A 22,186-nucleotide genomic window follows, 5' to 3' on the forward strand; every position below is an offset into this window, starting at 1 on the left:
TGGTATTCCTTAAAGAAATAATAGTAAAACATACCTTTGTAAGTATGCCTGAGGTTGAAAGTTTTGAAGGCATGATCTCTGTTTGTTCTTCTTGAGGTCTTCTACCATACCACCTCTTCTTATCCAATTATCAAGAAAAAAAAAAATTAAACTTGAAAGGACCTCAACTCAATAGGGCCCTATATGTGATATGTATATTTGATAAATGTTTTTATGAATAAATGGGCTGTATAAATAGTCTATTTAGAGAAATCAGAGTTGTCACAAGTTGTGGAGTTGATGTGAAAAGCTGAGAAAGATTACCATCACATTCCCAGTACCTGAAGCCAATGTACACGTGGAAGTCCATCCACAGACAGGATTGCCCTAAATTTGGACAAGTGGAGTTCTCCCTTGTCCCTCTTTCACAGTTCAGGGCCCCCTGGGCTTTGAAATATCTTTTGTCAAAATTGTTTCTCTCCAGTTGCTGGGATAACCAGGCCTGGTATGTTATTTTGGATCGGGGGGCAGTGCCCCAAGCCTACACCTGGATACACATAGGCCATGTCCTCATTTGTCGTATTTGAGATACTTTCCAAACTCACACGAACACTCTCTTGCTTGTTCATGCGTGTCCATATGCATGTATGCGTGTACACACACTCACGCACACACACGCACGCTTGCACATGTGCATGGAGTTAACCGGATGCCTCAAGTTGTTCAATGGCTTGAACCTATAGAATCACTCTGAGGCCCTGCCTTGGTTGATTAAGGTTTACAGAACAGTCCCTCCCTTTCCCCTTTTGGAAGCACTAAGAGCCTCCTGAGTGTGCCTGCAGTCAGTGATTCACGTACAACTCAAGGAGTCTAAGTTCTGAAGGAAAAACAAGGTCTCTTGTGGAAGCCATAAGCCATAAATTAGAATGAATGCAACACATATGAAGCAAGAGTCATTTTCTCGCTCCATTCTAATAAAAATGCTGGGTGAGGGAGAAGACAGAAGGCTGGAAGCTAATAGAATGTAGTTTCCCTGTGTGCTCTGTGTGGGCTGAACCTTGATAGGATCAGGGTCTCCAGAGGGTGGAGATGTGCATTTGCACTCTCCTACCTGGAGACACTGTAGTCTGTATTGTCTCTAATGTCCCTTGTACTGCAATGGAAAGGGAGCAGTGAAATCAATACAGAAAGGATGCCATGTGAACTGAGATAACTGCTGGAGGTGCAGGAGGGCAGCCCACAGAGGGCAGAGGTAAGTTGAGGCAAAGAAAGCTACCACTACTGGCAGTTCACACACACTTGTGGAGGTGCAGGATTCTAGGTGAGAACTCAGGGACCGGAAGGAGATCTGTTAATCTCAGATAATGCTGTCCCAGAAAATAACCATGACCAACAATCAGGTGATTTGTTTTCACCAATGCCCAAACGTCTCACCATCTCCACACGGACCAAATGAACCCTCCCTGGGGAGGGAGATACGTCTGAGAAAATTCTTAGGTGACTACATGTACATTGACTTGGCAAGGTTAAATTTCCTGCTACTGAGTAGAAGAGAGACTTGGGATCAAAATTAAGTTCCATTATAGGAAACCAAAGGAAGTTCCATTCCTCACACCTGAGTTTGTGTCCTGTGAAAATTCATAACCGTTACACAAATATGAAACTTTCCATTTGAGTTGCTACCAATTGCAATGAACAATAATTTTTCATGATGGTTAACTCATCCTTTGAATCAACTTGAACAGGAACACGCTTTAGCCCAAAACACAGAAAGAAAAAAAAAAACTTAAAATCTTGCCAAAGTCCAAAGGCTTCTTATAATGACTATTTCAATTCAGGGCTGTGATGCCCCATATTTCTGTTGAATGGTGAAGTATGTGTGATTCATTAAGCTCTCATTCATTATGAAAATAGACTAGCAAATTATATTCTTTGTAAGTGAAATCATTATGGAAGTAATTTACAAAATACATTAAGCCCTTTCATGATCTTCCTAAAGGAAAAGCCCAATAGTTTTAACCACATTCCAAGGTCATTATCATTTTGAAATCTTAGATCTCACTTTTCATTAGTTATTTTGTGAACTATCTCTTGCACAAATATCTAAATTTAGTTACACTTTGCACAGCACAAAATTACTTTTTATGTGAGCTCAGGAGATTCATGATTCAACTATGTTTTTGTGAAGTTTAAAGTAAAGACGAAATTCTACTTCCTTAAATGCCGTGTTCAAATGTTCTTTTCTTTTCCTCTCACATTTGTGTAAGCCAGCCTTGCCCCTTAGAGACCGTAACATGATCCTCCATCTCCTCAAGTTTTGTACTAAATCATCATTTTAAAGTTGTAAAAGCAACATATAAACCAGGCAGCATGCTCCAAGTTTAAAATAAGGTTGTTTGACCCTCCGTGGGGTTTTAAAATCAGTTATCTACTTAAATTAAGGTAGAAGTCAGACCAGAGGTAGCATCCTATGCTGTGCACACTCACAATACTGTTCATTACCACGAACATGCCGGTACATGTCTGTTTCCCAGGAAAAATAGAGCCCTATTCATTATTCATAGAGGTCCTCTTGTACAGTAAAGACATTCATTCCGTAATGGCTCTATGACTAGGGTGTTGTGAAGCCCAAAGATGTTATTTTTGGAAGATAGTTTACCAATTAAAAGCAAACAGCACCAGATTGCTTAGTAATGTCCTCGACATTGATTGGCTATGATTGCAAATGAACATCAGGAGAAAACTGAAGGCACAGTGCCCACTGCTGCTCTGCTTGCCTCGGACACCTCCCTGGAAACAGATCGTTAGCGGATGGAACTTTCAAGCTCAGACTTTTTCTTTTCTCCAAGTAACTTAAAAAAGACACTAGGTTTACTCCATCACATTTAATTCTTTCCCCCTGAAATGTAATAAAATGTGTGAAGTTAATATAGAGCCAAGTGTTAGAAATGATTCCTTAGAAGTGAATTCAGACTCTAAAGACAAACAGCGGCATATTCTTCAAGTAAAAAAGAAAATGACGGTATTTTATATGAAATTAAATCTATTGTACTTTTTTTTGTAGCTGATAAAGAATGGGGGATGTTAGCCGTAAATATTTTATGGAATTCAGTGGAGTTAAGTTTGTTTAGATTTTGAGTTACCAATAAACGACATAGATCAAGATCAATGTTGTTTTCTTAACCACAGGTCTAAAAATTATTGCTAGTTTGTATTTGCTATGCAGGCTGTAAACCTAAAGATTTCTTATTCTTTTCCTTAGTGTTTACTGATCTTTTAAAATGTGACACACTTTGGGTGTAGTGTTGTCATAGACCCTTAGGAAACTTTGCTCTCTATGGGAGGTGAGGGCACATTTGTGAGTACTTGTAGGAAAAGAAACAAAAAAACCCACTTATGCATAAAACTCAATGAAAATATTAGCATTGACAGAAAATATGTTACAGGATTCGTCTGGTCACATTGAGAAGTTGTTTTCCAGGCTTAGTATGAAGCACATTTTATTGCTAAATTCTAGTTATTATTCATAGTAATGGCTAAGTGGAGGAAGAAAATTTTCTTTGGACCTCTGTGTCCATGTATATTCATTCTAACCATGAAGGTGAATGGTAGAATTTGAAAAGCTATAGAAGTATGAGTTATTATTGAAAACATTATCCTTGTAACTTGCCTAAGAGATGATATTCACTATTTCATAGAATCAGTATTTTTTGTTTTTTGGAGTCAGTCTGTCTTCTTCATAACATGATCATAATCTTTGTCAAAGGGGAAAGTAAAATTTATCAGTGAATTTTAAAATTCATGGTATGTTATTGGTATGTTACTATTTACCTGGTCCCATTAGGACTATTTACTTGGTTCCATTAGGAGTGTGAGTTTTTCTTTGTAGAGTTATAATTTAGTACAACCTGGCTGCTTTCTCCTACCTTCTCTTTCTTAAGACCAATAGTTTTTGGATAGTTTTTAACTGGGATATTTTGAGACTGTAGCCACTGAATAAAGGTATCTTGTCGGCCTGACCTCAAGAACATTTCTTCTACCCTGTCCATCAGCTTTCCACTGAAAAAAACCAATACTGCTTTAAGGTGTAACCCTCAACAAAGAAGTTTTGTTGACTTACATGCACCAGTGGATGAGGCAGAATCCACTTAAAATTTCCATTTCCTTTTTGTTTTCTGGCCAGTATCTATCCTAACCTATAATAAAATTAAATAAATTTAATCATTGTTATTAGATAACTCCTCAAATTAAAAGCTTTGAATATGTTGATTATTGAATTTTAGAATATTCAGATCACCTACCATTGTTAAAAGTAATTTCACATCGAAGTATGGTCCTGGATTTCTTCTGATTCTAACCAATTAAACAATTTGGTAGCTTATTTTTCTAAGTAACTTTTGTTTTGTTTTGTTTTGCTCCTCTTTTGTGGAGACATTAGGTTAAAAAAGGAAAGCTTAACCAGAAAATTATCTTACTGTTCCTTCAGAGTAGTGTCCTTAGAAGGACTGAAATTCTACAGAGATAGTTTTAAAAAGCAGATACCTGTATGTAGTAAAATAGCTAACAACAGCACTATTTCATGGTTTCATAAACATTCGTTTTTTTCCCAAAGCCAAGTCTATCATACTGTTTCTTTAACATTGGGATAATTAATAATAATTAACCCAGAGTTTTTAGAATCTGAGAAATTATAGTAAAGAGAATTAAGGCATTCCACTGATGAAAATCAGCAACATGTGAAGCTCTTCCCTGTGGAAAAATCCTGGTTCTCTTCCACTTGCCTTAAGGTCTTTGTTACAGATGGTTGTCAGAGAGGAGGTGGGTGGGGGGATGGGTCAAATAAGTGCTGAGGATTAAGGAGGGCCCTTGTGATGAGCACCGGGTGACGTATGGAAGTGTTGAATCGCTATATTGTACACCTGAAACTAATATTACACTGTGTTAACTAAGTGGAATTAAAATTAAAAAAAAAAGAAGGTCATTGCTTATGGTGCCAGATGATCTGAAGAGTATGCACAGCTCCATTCATCTTTCACAAAAGCAAAGAACTGGAGAAGCGACTGCCAAGATGTATGGTTCCAATAATCTAGGTATGTCAAATTACTGCTTAGCTCCAGAATCATCTCTCATAACATTAATATCTGAATTTATAACAAGTAAGACAAGGTTAAATGATCCTCTTTTATGAACTACAAAAATGCAAGTTTATTAATCTGCTATAGGATTTTCATTTGTGTCACTCTCACATTTACATATCTCATTTGGAAATACTTCAAAAACACGTGAGCTTTAAATAATGACATTATTGAAGGCATCTATTAATATTGTGGGCCATAAAGTCAAAATGAAACTCTCTTCCTTATGTACAATAAGCTTTTCTAATGATGGCATAAAATGGTGCTTAGCCAGTATTACATTTGCCAAGATTGTTCCAAGGCAGAAAGTGGTCTTAACACCAATTTTGAAAGTAAATATTTTGTTACTTGACATCAAATGTACTTTATGACCTAAGATGTATTACTAGGCATGAATCTCACTTAGAATCAATAGAGACTGAGTTCCTGGATCATTAATAAATATAAAAAATTGAAAATAGCGTTTTAAATCATTGTAATGTCTTAACATATTTCCTATTTATACCTGCTTGAGGATTGTCAGTAATATTTCAAGTAAATATGAGTAATGCCTAAGAATGTATGAAATACTTTCATTGTCTATTCTTCCAGCATATATGAGAAATACATATAATTGAATAATTAGAGCTCTTTCATTTCTCTTGCCTAAACTCTGACATCACCACTAGGCAAAACTCTGATTAAGCAGATCACACAATTCCGTCCACTGAACCCAAACAGCTCTGGCCACATTTGAAGAATATTGTAAGACAAGAAGAATCTGTTGTCCCTCAGTGTTTGGCTTTCCCCAAGAGATCATTAGCAACCCAGCTGGTCCTCATCTGCCCTAAAGATATAATTTTAATTGGTTTATATTAATACTGGGTGTACTCTTAACGCTCAATAAATGTTAAATGCACTATTACAATTTGGTTGGGTACAAACCTTGGCAAAAAAAACAAAACAAAAAACCCCACATCATTTTCACCACCATTTTTGGTCATTATTCACCCAAGTTTACCTTTTCTTTCCCTGTTAACTCAGCAACCTTCCCATTATCCAGGCACCAGGCAAGCTACTGTTAAATTTCTGACAGCTTTTTCATTATAGGCTCTGTTTTTCAAGAGGCAGGTTAACTAAGTGATTTTGATTTGTGCCTAGCGAAGATGTGGAATAGACACTTGAAAACCATTCTCTTGTTTTCATGGGATTTCATTTGAAATTATTGGTCCTGCTTGATCTAAATGCACAAAAGAAAAAAAAAACCCTAAAATTCATGCTGTTTCTCATTCATGCATTGGTATAAATGAGCAAAAGAATAGTAAATTCTGCAACTGTGTCTTTTTAAAAATTTTTATTTTATTTATTTAAATGTTTATTTTTGAGAGAAAGAGAGAGAGAGAGAGAGAGAGAGAGAGAGAGAGAGAGAGAGCACGCACACAAGCGGGGGAGGGGCAGAAAGAGAGAGGGAGACACAGTATTTGAAACAGGCTCCAGGCTCTGAGCTGTCAGCACAGAGCCCAATGCAGGGCTCGACCCTCGAACCGTGAGACCATGACCTGAGCCGAAGTTGGATGCTTAACCAACTGAGTCACCCAGGAACTCCGTGTCTTTTTATTTAAATTCAAGCCTTTCAAAAATTAACAAGAACTTTCATACCATGAGGTTGTTATCTTACTGAGAAAAGTATTAACATCTATTTGTTTTCCATAGATGAGATAATGGTAAGACCCCTTTACTGTATAAAACATGACCACAAGTGTTATTTGCATTTGTTGAAAGTGTGACATATTTATTGCAAAATAATGTCTTTTTCATCATAAAGAAGAACTTACATTTACTGTAGAAAACTTACAAAATGCAAATAAAACAGAGAAATGTTTAAAATTATCCTACAAATCATATCATACTGAATTTCAATCTCTTACCATGTCTAGTCTCTTTCTTCCTTGCAGTCTTAGAAGCTTCTTCTGGAAAGCATTCCCTGATGACCCTGCCCCCCTCTTCCACATGGAGCTACCACATTGAAATTAGTTATACCTTGATGTTTCCATATTCTCTCCATCCACTTCATATACAATTCCATGTGGTCTGGCATCCACCCCATTGTTTTATTAAAATGTTTCTGTTGAAGTTTCCAGTAAGGCTCTTTATCATTATCCAAGTACCATTTTCTCTGCCTTCCTTGTCCTTGATGTCTACCACGATTTGCTTCAGGACTGAAAATCTCCTAACATGGACGCCATGGTGCTACCTAATTTTGTTCTTTTCTTACATTTGCAACTAACCCCTGTCTCTTGCCTTCACTTCCCTTATTCTTCCCTTAGTTTTCTCTATACATTTATATTGCTTTTATTTGTAAATAGCAGAATAACCAACCGATAGTGGCATTTGTAGTGGCACTACAAAGATATTTATGAATTATTTAACAAGAAGTTCAGAGGTTGGCAGTCCCAGGGCTGGTTTGGTGAAACAAATAGGAAATTTAAAAAAAAAATCTAGGTTCTTTCCATCCTCTGTTCTTTGCCTGTTAGCAGTGTCTTGTCTCCTAGTCACAAGATGGTCAATTAGCTCTAAGAAGGCAGGAGGCTAAGATAAAAAGAACTTTCTGCTCCTATAGTTCTTGCCTTTAATCAGGGAAAATAATGTTTCCCAGAAATTTCCTTACATCTCATTCACCAGAAATTGGTCTTATGCCAATCTCTGAAGTATTTAATAGAAAAGGGAAAGGATTGCCATGGCTGGCTTAGGCCAATTGTGATTCATCTCTTGGTGCTAGCGCAATGCCCCCAGATGCAATCAGACTTAGGGGAAGAAGGAAGAGCCCTTGACTGTGGAGTAGGCCATGGGCTGCTCTGTTTGCCTTCTAACTATGGCTGCTTCTTGAGACTTAGTCCTTTTACCCTACAACTCAAAGTCTCTGAGGTTCCATTCATCTTATGCCCCAAAGGGGTTGTGAAAAACAGCTGGGGTGTGAAAACACTCCATAAACAAGAATCTTATTGTCCTAATAAATATACCATATTTTCTCAATGAGACTCACAATTTTAAAATGTCTTCCTTATTTTGTGTGTGTGTGTGTGTGTGTGTGTGTGCACGCACGCACGCACACGTGTGTGTGTTGAACCAAAGACCAAATCATGCTAATCCTTCTGGGAAAATTTACCTTCACCTTCTTTCTATCTGCTACCCTCCTTCCTATTCTGGTCTCAACCACTTGAAAGCTTTACCTTTATGGCAGAGCTCTATGTGTTTCTCTTTCTTACCTTTCTTTTGCTTCTATGTGCTTGCTTCCTCTGGATTGATGTTCTTCAATGCTCTTTTTTCTTATTATATACAATGTAAACTCTACTACGAGAGCTTAAGTCCTTCAGCTAACCTTTTTTTTTCGGTCTAGACCAAATGCCAGCTTCTCCCTAATATGAGCTCTTTTCTTCCTAGTTAGGCTTTTTCTATGAACTTCCACGTCATTCAGTACTCATTCCAATACCTCATCTAGGCTGTGCTGTTGCCCTTAGCTGGAAAGTTGGACTTTGCCTCTTCCACCACGTCAAAAGTGTTGCATTACCCAACAAGTGGACCATGTAGGGGTTGAGAACACCTGTAAGGCAGGTTACTTAATTCTTTGGTCTGACTGGCATTCACAAACCTACTCTACGTTGTTGCATCCTCCTGATGGGATTAAAGTGATTTATTTATGCTTGATTAAGTTATAATTCCTTATGTACAATAACCTAGTTTTGTGTAGTTGCATTGAATGCTCATTGAATACTTAATGATTCATTGATTTTTAAATAATTTAAACCACATATACTGTGTTTTTACCCACCCTTCCTCCACCTCAAACATTCTTTTTATTGCATCATCTGCTATTTACTGCTAGGGTCAGGGTAAATGAAAATGAGATGATAGGGTACAGGTAACTGTCTATTTACCTCTTCCTCAGGAGCGGACGATACCTATCACCTGGCTACGATAGAAAGTGAAGTTTGAATGAAATCATGTCAAATATCACAGAAATAATGACTTGGTTACAGAAATTTCTATTCATATCGTCTTATCCTTTGCCCACAAAGACACTAGAGTATATTTTGTTCTCATCTCGATTTTACAAGTTGAGGAAAATGAGTTCAGTGACCTAAGGGTCAGCGAGTTAGCACAACATCATGAAGACAAAAATTGCACCAAAATTTTAGGAGAAAAACACGTATGTGACCATTGCTTTCAGAAAGAAATGTTTAGATATGGGGTTTTGAAGACGAGAAAGTCAATTTGTAAACAAGTCGGCTTTACCTTTTTACGCATTTCCATGGCATAAATGAGGTTGGAACTTGAGAGCTTTTTGGTGGAGTAAGAAATGAGGAATTAATCAAAGAGAGGAAGATGTACCTAATGTGTTGTGATGATAACAAATAGAAAACAGAAGGACTTAAATTTCATGAGTCATTCTGGTCATTAACAGCCATCATCAGAAAAACATCTTCATGTGTAGCTTTATAGGTGCGCTCCATACAATTACACACTAGCCTATAGTAATTTTTGAGTAATGTGCTGATCTAATTACATTTGGCTTCACAAGTGTGTAAGCATTATCTTTTTTTTTTTTCTTTTGTCTTGGCTTTAATTACCTTAGTAGTTGCAGGAGTTTTGGGGCTCCATACCAGCTTTTGGTTAGCAGAGTGAATTAACATAAAAGAGTCAATAAGAAATTAACCTACCCTGAATTTTCATTTTTATCCCATTTCACAAAACTTGAGTGTAAGACGGGAAGAAAGTTAATTGATTCCCCAGTTCAGAATTCTGTCAACTTGGAAGAAAATGTTAAGCCCAGTATATGAGGTTGGGGAGAAGGAAGAAGTCACTTCCCTCCCCAGTACCTTCCTATGTGTAGCCCACGGACTCTTACCCTCTCTGTTTCCCATTGCTTCCCTGCTGTGTTTCTTCTTCTTGGCTTTCCTGTTCCTCCACACACTAGAGATATAAGCATAATGATTTCTGATCCAAGATTGTGTAATATTTGAAATTAAAAAGGGTGAAATTTTGAGTCCCAAACCAAAACAATTAAAAAAAAAACTGGTCTCGGTGTGCACAAACTGTCTTTAGAAAATAAACACAAAGCCAAACAGAAATGAGGCAATTAATTACAGCGATGGTTGTGCTTTGAAGCTCAGGGGTTCCTCTATATGTTTATTTCTACGCGGGCTTTGTGTTTCAGTAGGTCATAAATTGTTGCTCATATTTAGAGCAACGACTGGAATTGCGTTGTCCTTTAAGTCCACAAAAGCATGGCTTAATAACAAATATGCCAATGACTTAAAATACTTTATCTTTCTAGATCACTTACTTCGGTCATTACAGGAAGCGTTTGAGATCAGTATCAAGGATGTGAAGGGAGTGAGAAAATAGAACCGCTTCCTTTTCCCCCTTTTCCTTCTACGGAGTAGCAAGAGATCCAGTCCAGGTTTTGCCTCCGACTCTGCCTCTGAATTTCGGCTGTGCTCCGTGTAGCACGTTTCTCCCTCTCCCCTCCTTTCTCCTTCCCTCTAGCCTCCAGTGTCTGTCTCCGGGATTTCTCTCTTCCTATTTCAGGAGGACTCTCACAGGCTCCCTCAGCCTGTGTGAAGCTGAGGTTTCCCCTGGATCCAGTATATCCCCAACACATACCTCCACGCACACGCGTCCCCAAGAACCCCGCGCTCGGCCCGGCACACACGCGCGCACACACACACTCGCGCTCGCCTGTCCGCCTCCTCCCTCCCCGGGAGAGCCGGCGCGCGTTCCCACCTTCGCTGCACCCTCGGGCGAGCCGAGCTCGCAGCGCTCTAGGATTCTGCGGCTCTGAAGTCGGATCGCAGCTCTGAACCCCATGGTGGTTTTTTAAACATTCCTCTGCCTTCTCTCTCTCTCGTTTTGACTGCACCGTTTTCGATCTGGGGGGCTAGAGGAGCAAAGCGGCTGTTTGCCCAGCCAGCTCTGGTTGGCTTGCCATCCTCCATCGGGCTTATAAAAGTTTGCTGAGCGCAGTCCAGAGGGCTGCGCGGCTCGTCCCCTCGGCCGGCGGAAGGGGGTGACGCTGGGCAGCGGCGAGGAGCGCGCCGCTGGCTCTGGCGGGCTTTCGGCTCGAGGGGCAAGGTGAAGAGCGCACGGGCCCTGGGGTTTACCGAGCTGGATTTGCACGTCGCACCATGCCTTCCTGGATCGGGGCTGTGATTCTTCCCCTCTCCGGGCTGCTGCTGTCCCTCCCGGCCAGGGCGGAGGTGAAGGCTCGGAGCTGCGGCGAGGTCCGCCAGGCGTACGGTGCCAAGGGATTCAGCCTGGCGGACATCCCCTACCAGGAGATCGCAGGTAAGCGCGGGCGCGCGGCCCGGCAGGCTGCAGCCTTTGGAGACCGCACGTCCCCCCGGGCAGCCCGGCGCCCTCCTCCTTCCCCCTGTTGCTGAGTTGTTGGTGTTCACTTTCCGGCAGGGCTCTCCCGGACGCCCTGCCTCCGCGCCGGGCGGCGGATGCTTCGGCGGCTGTTCCCGCGGGGAAGGTGTGCGTCTCGGCTGCCTCATTGTGTGCACACGCGGGAGCGCCCTCTTTCCCTCCCGCCCGCTCTCCCTCCGCTCCGGCGCCCGTGCGCCCCCTTCGCGGCGGGCTCCGGCCGAGCGGGCCTGGGAGCCCGGGACGCCCGGGGGCGGCCGCGGCGCGAGGGCAGGTCGCCGAGCGGGGCGCCCACCCCGCGCCTCTCGCTCAGGCAAACTTGGAAGAACTGCGGCCGCAGTTTGCCCAGCGCCACAGTCTGAGTGGCGCCTTCCCCACTCCCGCCCTCGCGCCGGCGGGGGCGGTGGAGAGTCGCGGAGGGCTCCCCTCGCCGCTCGCTCCGCTCACCGGATCCTTCCGGGAGGCAGAGCGCACGGCGCCCGGGGCCGGGGGGCGGGCGAGGCGGGGGGACCCCACCGGGGGACCCGGCCTCCGCACGTCGGCAGTTCCGGGCCGGTTTGGGGAGTTCTCGGGCTGCCGGTTTCGGGCTTGGGGCGGGCTTTCGCGTTACGGGTCCTCAGTGCTTTCCAGATTGCGGTTGGTCACTAGTGGTTCGGGGGACACCCCCGGCGCGGCGGCCGGACGCGAGCGCGGTCTCGGCCGCCCGCCTGTTCTCAGAAGCCGCGCCAACTTAGGCGGGTGGCTCGCCGGTGGGTTTGTCCCAGGGTCTGCGGGCCCTGGGTGGCCCGCCGGCCGGGCCACTAGCATTCCTGCACCGGGAGCCCCCACCCCCTATCTCGGCGCCGGCGTGTGCGGAGCACTCGGTCTCCAACAACTTGTGCAGCAGCCCGAGTGCGTGTTTTCCGGCTCTTAGCTCCAACCGACTCGGAGCTTCTCCGGGGCTCTGTGAATGAAACGTGTCGGGGAGAGATAATCCTGTGGCTGCGAGGCAGTACAGCTGAGGGAGGCTGAGAGAGGCCGGGAGATGCTGCGAGGGCCGCTCACACCCGGCGGTTGAAGTCCTCAGTGACCTCGGATGGTCAAATCAAAACGCTAAATCTCCACCAGCGTCCCTGCATGTTGCCAAAGAGCTGGTCGATGAGGGCAAAGCTCTTTGCAGAGATCTTAAAACATCCCCGTTTCTATACGTAATGGAATTGGTATTTTATTACGGTTGATCTGCACACCCTGCAAGGGAAGGTTTGCACTTTTACCGAAATGAACACATTTATATAAATTGAAGCATGGGGGGAGGGGTGTGTGGAGATAGCCCATACACACGCCAACAGCGCGGAGCATTATGTACCGGGAGCCTTTTTCAATTCTGAGCCAGACGTAGCCAGCCTCTGGTGAGTCGGAGGCGGAACCTGTGGTGAATTATAAGTCCACTCTTCTATCCCTGTCACTTCTTCTCCCTTTTCCAGAACTCCTTAATTTGTTAATCAGTGAATGGAGAGCGACTGCCCCCACAGCTCCTTAAGTTTCTTAACTCTCCTTCCCCTTTGTCTACTGTTATTTCATTCTTTTTAATTAATTGATAAGGATCAGCTTTGCTTTTTTCTCCTCCCCAAATCTCAGGGAATTCAACTTTTAAAAGGTTTTATAGCGTGGCTCACTTCTTCGAGGAACTTTTTCTCCTCTAATCTGGGCTTTTTCAAAGTGTATCTTTTAAACACACAGATATTTCCCAGCATGATTTCAGATATGATATCTCAGAGAAGAAAATAGTTCAGTATTTTTAAATTGTTTCGGTATTCTTTAGTGGATTATGGGACTTTCAGGGGACTGCACTTCATCCTTGGCATGATGCAAAGCTCCTTAATATCAAAGTGAAGGTTTTCAGTGTAAATAGTTTCTGTACTCCCCATTTACTTTCCTGAGAACATTTCCAGTGGTTAAAATAAGTCCTTCAGGAGATTTTTTAACTACAGGGCTTTTTGTTTTTTTCTTCCCCCTCCACCTCCTGACAATTACAGTGCTCACTAATTAGCTATTAAATTCTGAAACGTGCACTTTTGTTAAACTCACTTTCTAGGACTAAAGGGTACTGTTGACTTTGCCCTAACCCTGATGTGCTTTGATGCTGGTAGAAATGGTCAAGATAGAGGTCACTGTGGGGTCAGAGGCACATGTGATAGGAAAACACATGAATTAAAAGATAATTGTGTGTGTGTGTATGTATGTGTGTGTATATATATATTCACATATATATTCAACATGAATTACTCAATGCTACATGTTGTTGTTGTTGGAATAACCACGGAGGAAATATGTCCCATTATTAAAGAAAAACACTCTTTGGCTCTTCCCTAGTTCTGATACTATTTACATTTCATTATCTAGTGTATGGTGGTTATCCTTTCTTTAAACTCCCTTTTCATCCTTTGCCTTGTTTGGACTTTTAAGGGTTTGCCTGAGAAATGGCATATGCCATTAGTCTGCCAGGGAACATGAATTTAAAGGAACTGCTGTTCATAATTTAGATTCATGAGGGCTGTTTCTAATTGAAAGATATTTGCAGGTAGTTTGCCTGGTAAAATAACTGAGAAGTAATAAGGACATTATGCTTCATCATGACATTATTAAAGTTTTACTCAGAACTCACAATTGTGAAATAGTGTTGCCCTTTTCTATTCTAGGATAAAAGGGTGTTCTTCAAACTCAATAGATGAGGGGCTGTGATGGGTAATATATAAAGTTATACTCTCAGAGAGTGCGTGGGAGGCCTTTAAGGGCCAGTTTGCACCATCAATCTTCACTCAGTGCTGATTTTAAGCCATCCCAGGCAGATCAGATAGACTATCTGTCCTGTTTGAAAGACCTCCAAGGGGAAGATTCGCGAGCCCCTCTCAGCATCCATTCTGATACTTCGTAATTCTTGTGGTATCGAAATATTTCCACATAACCAGCCCAAATTCTTCCCAGTGTGCTTGCTTATTTTCTCCTGTTCTGTCTTCTGGGAGGGGATTGAGCAGTGAGTGGGTCAAGTTCTTTGTTAGGAGTGTTGTTTTGATCAAAGGTAGATATGAAACATTCCAGTCTTTCTTTGAGCGTCCATAATGTTACCTCATTTTCCCAGCCCGACTCCTCTTGATGGCTCTAAACTCCTAAAAGAACTCAAGAACTGAAAAGAACATCTGCTTCAAAGACCAGGCAATTCAGGGAATGCTGTTTTATGCTTACTGGGCCACTATCTTATGTCTTGAGCCTTCTTGGAGTCGTTAATTATAACCCCTCGGAGCTGACTAGTGGTGACTTATTGGCCTACATGTCTACTTTTTCCATTAGTTATCTAATGCAGTCGTATTTAACAATCCCTCATGTAGAAATTACTATGTGCCCAGCCCCTGTTTAAATATTACCTGCTCCTAAAAACATTAAACATTGCCTTATTGACTCCTTTTGGTAATTTTGTAGATATCATCATTATCCCCATTTTATAGATGGAAGGACTGAGCAACACAGAAACTTAAATAATTAACTTGCCCAAGAATGACTCTGCTAGAAAGCGGTGAGGCTAGAGTTGCAACCCAGGCCATCAGTCTCCAGGTACTGGAGTCATAGACTTAATCCTGCCCACTGCCATTCCGCATTTGTTGAACGAATGTGTGCAAAATCAGTTCTTTCCTCACCAATAGGTATATATAGCCTGGTGTTACCAGTCACCAGGTGTATTGCCTTATAGTTCATGCTGAATAGTTTCCTGTTTACTTGCAACATCAACAATTTTTCAAAATCACTTTGAATTTGAATTTTATGTCCTCGGGAATTGGCCATGCTACCATCACTAAATTGTATGTGTGTGTATGCATTTCCCTGATTTTTTAATTGTATCTATGTAGTTACATAAAAGGTGGAAACTAAAGCACGTGTGTTGGTATTTTTCATCATTCTGGACCTAGCAGAATATTGGGTTAGTGCAACAAAGTTTGCTGTAGGAAGGTATCATAGGGTAGCGGGAGGAGGGAAGCTTATCTCCACTGATGAGGAAAGAAGTATCGTTGTTTTCTCAGTATTTTGTCCCTTTTTGTGTCGCAGGTGTTTGGAGAGTTGGGCAGCAGGTGGATAATAAAGAAAGCTTTAAACTTTTTCCCATCTCTTTAATATGAATTAATCTCAATACTCTAAAAATCTATTTCAAAATCAAATTAAGAAAGAATATTCTCTTGTACTCTGCTGATGTACTAGTGACTTTTTTAAGTTCTTTATTGTTGTCAAATTTCAGAATATGTAATGCTTCATGTCACCTGGTCTTTGTACAACAGTCCTTTCCTTTCTCTGCTGGGTTTCTCAGGGAACCTGTCCTCCCTCCCTCCGCACCTCCCCCCGCCCCCCAACTAACTTAATACATTTGCCATGGCTACCTTGTTTTTCCAATTTGCATGTAGATATCGTATTAACATAAACAGAAAAAAAGTGTTTGGCAACTCTTACTCTTTTACACACACATTAAATACCCTGGTTTGAAATAAATTATTTAATTTCCACTTAACTGCCTGCTTCATAGATTTCTGATTTCTTTGCCCTCTCTGTAGTTAGCTGTCTTTAAAATTCTTTCGAAGAACAGTGTGAGAGGTCTGAGCTGAACTTCAGATGTATTTTGTGTTTTGTTTTTTTATGATTTGCCAAGTCACTAGATTGCTAAAAGAATCGCATTAATTCCAGGTATCAAGGCAGTCTAAACTCTGGGCTATTAGGCGTGCCACTTGTTAAACTCTTGATTTGGGAATTAATTTTAGAATGATCCTTGCAAACAGTTATCTTAGCTGATTTAATTAGAGGATAATATGTCATCATTGAGAACAAGAGTTCATTTGAGTTGACTGATACACTTTTTAACATAAAACTCACATCTTTAACTGTACCACATGGTTAATAGCTTGTGAGTAGAAATGTAGGCCGCTATCAAAAGTGATTTAAAATATACAGCACTATGTCCTTTAAAGTATTATAGTATAAACATTGCATTGTAATTTATGTAAGAGTGTGACTAATGTTCTTTTATGATTATGGGTGAGTTTTATGAACACTTACAAAATACAAAATTGAGTCCTTTTAAACCAAAGTGACCTACAATTCAGTCACTACATTTGTACAGAAATATGAGTTTAGGATAGAAATTGTAGGAAGGGAAATGTTGATAAAATAATCTATTAGCTTAGTCTTAGCTTACATTTTAAGCCTGCAAAAGACTTTCTTCCCCCTTAATTCACATCTCTCAAAAGACTTCTGGCAAGGCCAGCTGTCTTGACAGTATAAACAGAATACTGAATATTCTTATATTCATATGCTTGTATATGTCTTTGCAGACCAAATTCTGCTCTACTAAATTCTTGGTGCTTATATACGTCTTCGCAGACCAAATTCTGCTCTACTAAATTCTTGGTGCTTATATATGTCTTTGCAGACCAAATTCTGCGCTACTAAATTCTTTAGCTGACATGTAATTTGACTTTGCATAGTTTCATAGATTTCTTCAGTATTATTCAATTTTCAGTTATTTACATGATACTGTTTGAAAGTGTAATGGACTCCCTGGGATGGCATATTTGTGAATAAATGGTTTCATAGCAGTAAGTCTTGGTAAAGATTTAAAATTTCTAGTAGTCCTGAATGGCAGTATTTAAGAGCTTTTAATAACCTCGGATGAAAAATATTTTTTAAATGAATGCACCAGTTAGTAACAAAGAAAAATAGAAATCTGATTCCACATTTACACGTTATCCAGGTTGTCGATTTATTTTTATAACTCATTCTGTATGTTCTTTAGGCATTTCTTTTCCCCTCATCCAGTGAATACTTTTTGTATGCCTACTATGTGTAATTCACTGGGCCAGGCGCTGTATATAGGGCCACAGGGGATTTTAATCGCAGCAGGGAAATGGAAATTAAGGGACCACTCACAATCAAGGGCTGAGATACCGGCACTGTGACACAGTATTTAATCGGAGCATCTGATCTAATCGTGGGGTTAGGGAATGCCTTCTTGAGGAAGAGCAGTGGGCAGTGGGCTCAGGAGGACTTAGTACCTGTGTGGTTAGAAGACCCTGAAAGCATGAGAGGAGTTTGGAAGCTGGAGAAAACAGCCTGTGAATAGAAAGGGTGTGAGAGAGACCAGAGAGCCTGTGGGCCAGGTTAATGACTTGTATACAGTGTTCAAAGATGGCCCATGCAGCGTGACCCTATGGTTTACTTTTTCATCGCAGATACGGACCATTGGCTCTAAAAGCTGTGGGTGCTTAAGTCAAGTTTTTATGCATCTGGTTGTTTTAAACACAGCCCAAAGAAATTGAGTTTTAACCAGTTAGAGCCTGCCTGTTTTGTGTATCCTGCAAAGCTGCGTAACACCTGCCTGCTAGCCATTTATAGGATGAACCTGGGGCCTAAAAGAAACCAAAACAAACAAAACAAAACAACACAACAACTGAAAATCCAAGCTGCTGCCCTCTCCACTCTAAGGCTGAACAACATTGCCCAGATACTTAATCCCCTTTCCCTCTCCAGGAGTTCCTGAGCCTTCTCCTCTTCTGGTAGTGGCTACCCTCTGTTATGTCTACAAGGCTTCAAGCTATGAGGGACTTCCCCTCTCAGGCAGCTTGTCAAAGTGCAACCCAAATAAAGCTCTCTGTGTCTGGCTGCCACCTCATGGTCCTGTCTCTTTCCTTAATCAGCCCTGAAATCCTGGAGCTCACAGCGCTGACCTTGGCCTTCAGCCTAGGGCAGTGAGAAGCTATTGAAGAAGTGTTTCAATCAGGATTGGACTTGATTTGAAATGTTACCTTGGTCTCTCTCTAGAGATGGCTTGCAGGGGAGGAAAAGCAGATACAGGAAGAGGAGGAGATGTTAGCTTGAACTAGAGCAGTGCCTGGAAATGGAATGAAGTAGAAAGACTCAAGAAATATTTAGAAGCTGAGTGAAGTAAGTCAGATTGAGAAAGATAGATACCATGTGGTGTCACTTATATAGAATCTAAAAAAACGAACGAACAAAACAGAAACCAGATTCTTAGATGCAGAAAACAGATTGGTAGTGGCCACAGGGGAGGAGGGGCAGGGGGCAAGACGGTTAAAGGGGATCAAGCAGTACGAACGTACAATTATGGAATAAGTCTTGGGGATGTAATATGCTGCATCAGGAATATAGTCAAGGGTATCGTATTAACTTTGGAGGGTAATGGATGGTAACTAGACTTACTGAGGTGATCATTTTGCAGTGTCTACAAAGGTCAAATCACTATGCTGTACACCTGAAACTTATAATATTGTATGTCAATTATACTTCCTTTAAAAAAAGAAATATTTAGGAGGTAAGTTTGGTATCACCAAAAGACCATTAATTAATCAAAAGTCATTCATTGGATATGTACTATGTGATGGACAGTGAGTACGAACTAGTCTCTGTATATGTGAAAGAGAGAGGTTCAGAGAGAGCAGCATGCATCCCAGAAACATTTTTGAGTTTACAAGGCCATGTAAATAATCCTGACATAGTTTATGTGTGCTTTTTAGTGGAGACAAAACTCAGTATCATTAAACCAGCATAGGATTGTTAAGAGTATCAGTGTGACTGAGAGAAAGAGATTTCCCAAATGGGGGGAGGGTGGTGAGTTGTGAGTTGTTAACTCACAGTTCACTTTGAGTTGTTAACTCAGAAAGTATAGAGTTTTCAAAATATATGTAACCAGCTGTGCCACTTTGAAACTTAAGTCACAGTTGTGTGGCCGAGAGAGAGATTTCCCAAATAGGGTGGGGTGAGTCATGAGTTAACTCTCAGAAAGTATAGAGTTTTCAAAATGTATGTAATCAGCTGTGCCATTTTGAAACTTAAGTCACAGGTTTTTTGTCCTATGGGAATGTAAAAAAAATAACTTAAAATTTTTACCAAAATGAAGAATTAAATTGTTACTTCACTCCCCAATATTTAAACAATGCTATGTCCATGGCATAAGTACCAAATATGTTACTGGTTGTAATGACTGGAATCACAAAATGAAGAGAGTTATTTGACCTTGCTGAGAGGAAGGGGTAAAATTTAATTTGGAGGATATTAGTCAGGGTTCTCTAGAGAAACCAAAGCAATAGGATACACATATAGATGTAGGTATACATATGAGGAGATTTATTATAGGAATTAGCTCCAGAGGTTATGGAAGCCAAGAAGCCTCATGATCTGCCATATGTGAACTGGAGACCCAGGAGAGTGGAGGTGTAAGTCAGTCTGGGGCTGAAGGCCTTGGGTGGGGTGGAGTACTGTGGGGTAGTGGTAATAGGTCTCAGATTCCAAGGCTGGAGAACTAGGAGCTCTGATGTCCCAATGTAGGAGAAATGGATGTCTGAGCTAAAGAAGAGTGACAGGGAATTTGTTCTTCCTCCACCTTTTTGTTCTGTTTGGGCTGTCAAGGATTGAATAATGTTTCCTTACACTGGTCACTCCTTCTACTGAATCACATGCTAATCTCTTCCCATAACATCCTTACAGACACACCCACAGATAATGTTTTACCAGCTATCTGGGTGTCCTTTAAGCAGGTCAAACTGACACAAAATTAACCATCACAGGGACATTGAAGGATGCGTAGCAGTTGACAAACACTCATGAAAGAAGGCGGCATTTGGGGTGGGGTTAAATTTGTAAGGAAAGTAGTACGTTTGGAAGATACTACAGAAAGCGATCAATTAAGAATTTGTGAGAAGCAATATTGAACAAATAGAGTGGGGTTGTATTTTTGATGGGCCTTGAAAACCCTAGCCTTTATGTGGCAGGAAGTAGGTCATCATTCTAGGTTCTTGGCAGTGAAATGACAAGATGAAAGTATTGTTTTAGATTGGTCAAGCACTATAAACAGGATGGAATAGTGTAGGGATTATTAAAGGCCCAGGAGGCGGGAAGGAAGATAGCCAGGGGGCTGATTTAGATACTAAAGCCCGAGATGCCAAGGGCCAAGATGAGGTTAAGAGGTGAGAAGAAGCGGTGAGTGAGGTCAGCAGGGAAGAGGCAACATTAAAAAGAAAAAAAAAAACAAAACCTGAAAAACTTTACTCCTACTACTCAGAAGTTCCAATAAAAGGGTTTAAAGAAGACAAGCCGTTGAAATTCTTCCCTGAAATCATCTGTGTCATTTAAGATACTTTTGGCAGCAGGTCACAAAAAATCCTGAATTGGCTGTCTTCCACAATCAGGGAAAGCCATCATTTCACATACATTCCAATACAGAGCAGTTCTACGTGTGGGAGAGTGGGAAGTTAACACTATCATGAGGGTCTTGGGTTCTCTCCATCTTTTGTCTCTGCTTTCCTCATTCTACAAGTCAGCTTCATTACAGAAAGAAGGTGGCTGCTGGAATACTAAGAGCCAAAGCTTCATTATGATGCCCAGAGGTACACAGTAGGGCTATTTCTTCCCATGTTTTATCTCCTCATTGACGAGAAGATTAGCTCAGAAGTCCCCCAGCAGATTTACCCAGCCTCTCATTCCAGAATTGCTTCCTGTGCTGGTGCCTGGAAGAGAAAGAAAAAGATCATGGCTGTTGACTTGGACCCATCGTGGCTACACCCTCAGACAGGGGCTGATATTCACCTTCCTTAAGTATATGGCCACTGAATTGCTTGGGTAATATTCCTAAGAATCCCCAGGAATTGAGGGTAATGGAGAAGTTGAGAAGAATTACTCAGATTGTCTGAATCAATTACGTATTTGGCATTCTTACTTGAGTCCAGTATTTCTCAACTCTGGCCAGCGGTGAACTGACACATGTTTAGCAGTTGCCTTTCAGGAGGGTAGGGTGTGGGAAGATCTGATTTGTAGCATTTGCCAATTTCTGTGCTATGTTCCCACCATGACGGATTTCAAGCCACTAACAGTTTAACAACCAGCTTACAAAATTCCTGAAAATTTAACAGCTGGCTCTTTTGAGTTGGAAAAAGCCAGGGCTGTCCTGGAATCATGTGAGGTAGCATTAAACAACAACAACAACAACAACAAAAATTGTGCTCCATTTTTAGATCCTCTGATTTAATTGGTCTGAGACAGGGCACTCTTTTTCCTGGTCTGCTCCCTCCCTTCTTCCTTTCTTTTTCAGTTTTCCCTAGTATTTCTGATGTGCATCCAGGAAAGGGAAGCAGTTAGGTAAAGCTGTGCTTCATAAACTTTATCAAACATCAGAAATACAGGAGGGCTTGTTAAACACTAATGCCTCGGCCCCACCCCCAAAGTTTCTGTTTTCATTGTTCCTGGGTAGGGCCTGTAATTTGTATTTTTTACAGATTCCCAGGTGATGCTAATGCTGGTCCAGGCACCATCTCGAGTCTCTGGGGACCAAACTCTGGGTGCATTCACTGTGGTTTTAAACACAGGTTTTTGTCAGGGTAGACAGTCAAATTTGCGCAATGATTTCTGTTGTTTCTCATCTTGATTTTGAGAATCTCAACCCACAAAGTGTCTCTGATTCAGATTGCATTTCACTCGTCCTCCTCCCCCATTGCCTCTGACTTCTTTCAGACACTCGCTTTGGCCACTAGGGGGACTAAGGGAAAGAGAGTGGTTGGAGCGGTTCAATCCAGAACTACCTACGCTTGGAACAAAAGGGCCCCAACTCAGCTGCAGGCGCTTATCTGCTTGAGTAGGAGAGAACC

The 22,186-nt window shown here is 41.4% G+C and overlaps 1 protein-coding gene across 1 annotated transcript in view; it reads left to right on the forward strand.

Annotated features, from left to right (window-relative positions):
- Nucleotides 1-10,584: 10,584 nt before the first annotated feature.
- The window catches only part of GPC6 (glypican 6), a 1,104,197-nt gene continuing 1,092,595 nt past the window's right edge, over nt 10,585-22,186 (forward strand). Inside the window, exon 1 of the mRNA XM_015082430.3 lies at nt 10,585-11,438. Coding sequence (XP_014937916.2) covers nt 11,279-11,438 — 160 coding nt within the window. The 5' untranslated portion in view covers nt 10,585-11,278. The remainder of the gene's footprint in view (nt 11,439-22,186) is intronic.

This window comes from Acinonyx jubatus, chromosome A1 (assembly GCF_027475565.1).
Source record: "Acinonyx jubatus isolate Ajub_Pintada_27869175 chromosome A1, VMU_Ajub_asm_v1.0, whole genome shotgun sequence".
Lineage (NCBI taxonomy): Eukaryota > Metazoa > Chordata > Mammalia > Carnivora > Felidae > Acinonyx > Acinonyx jubatus.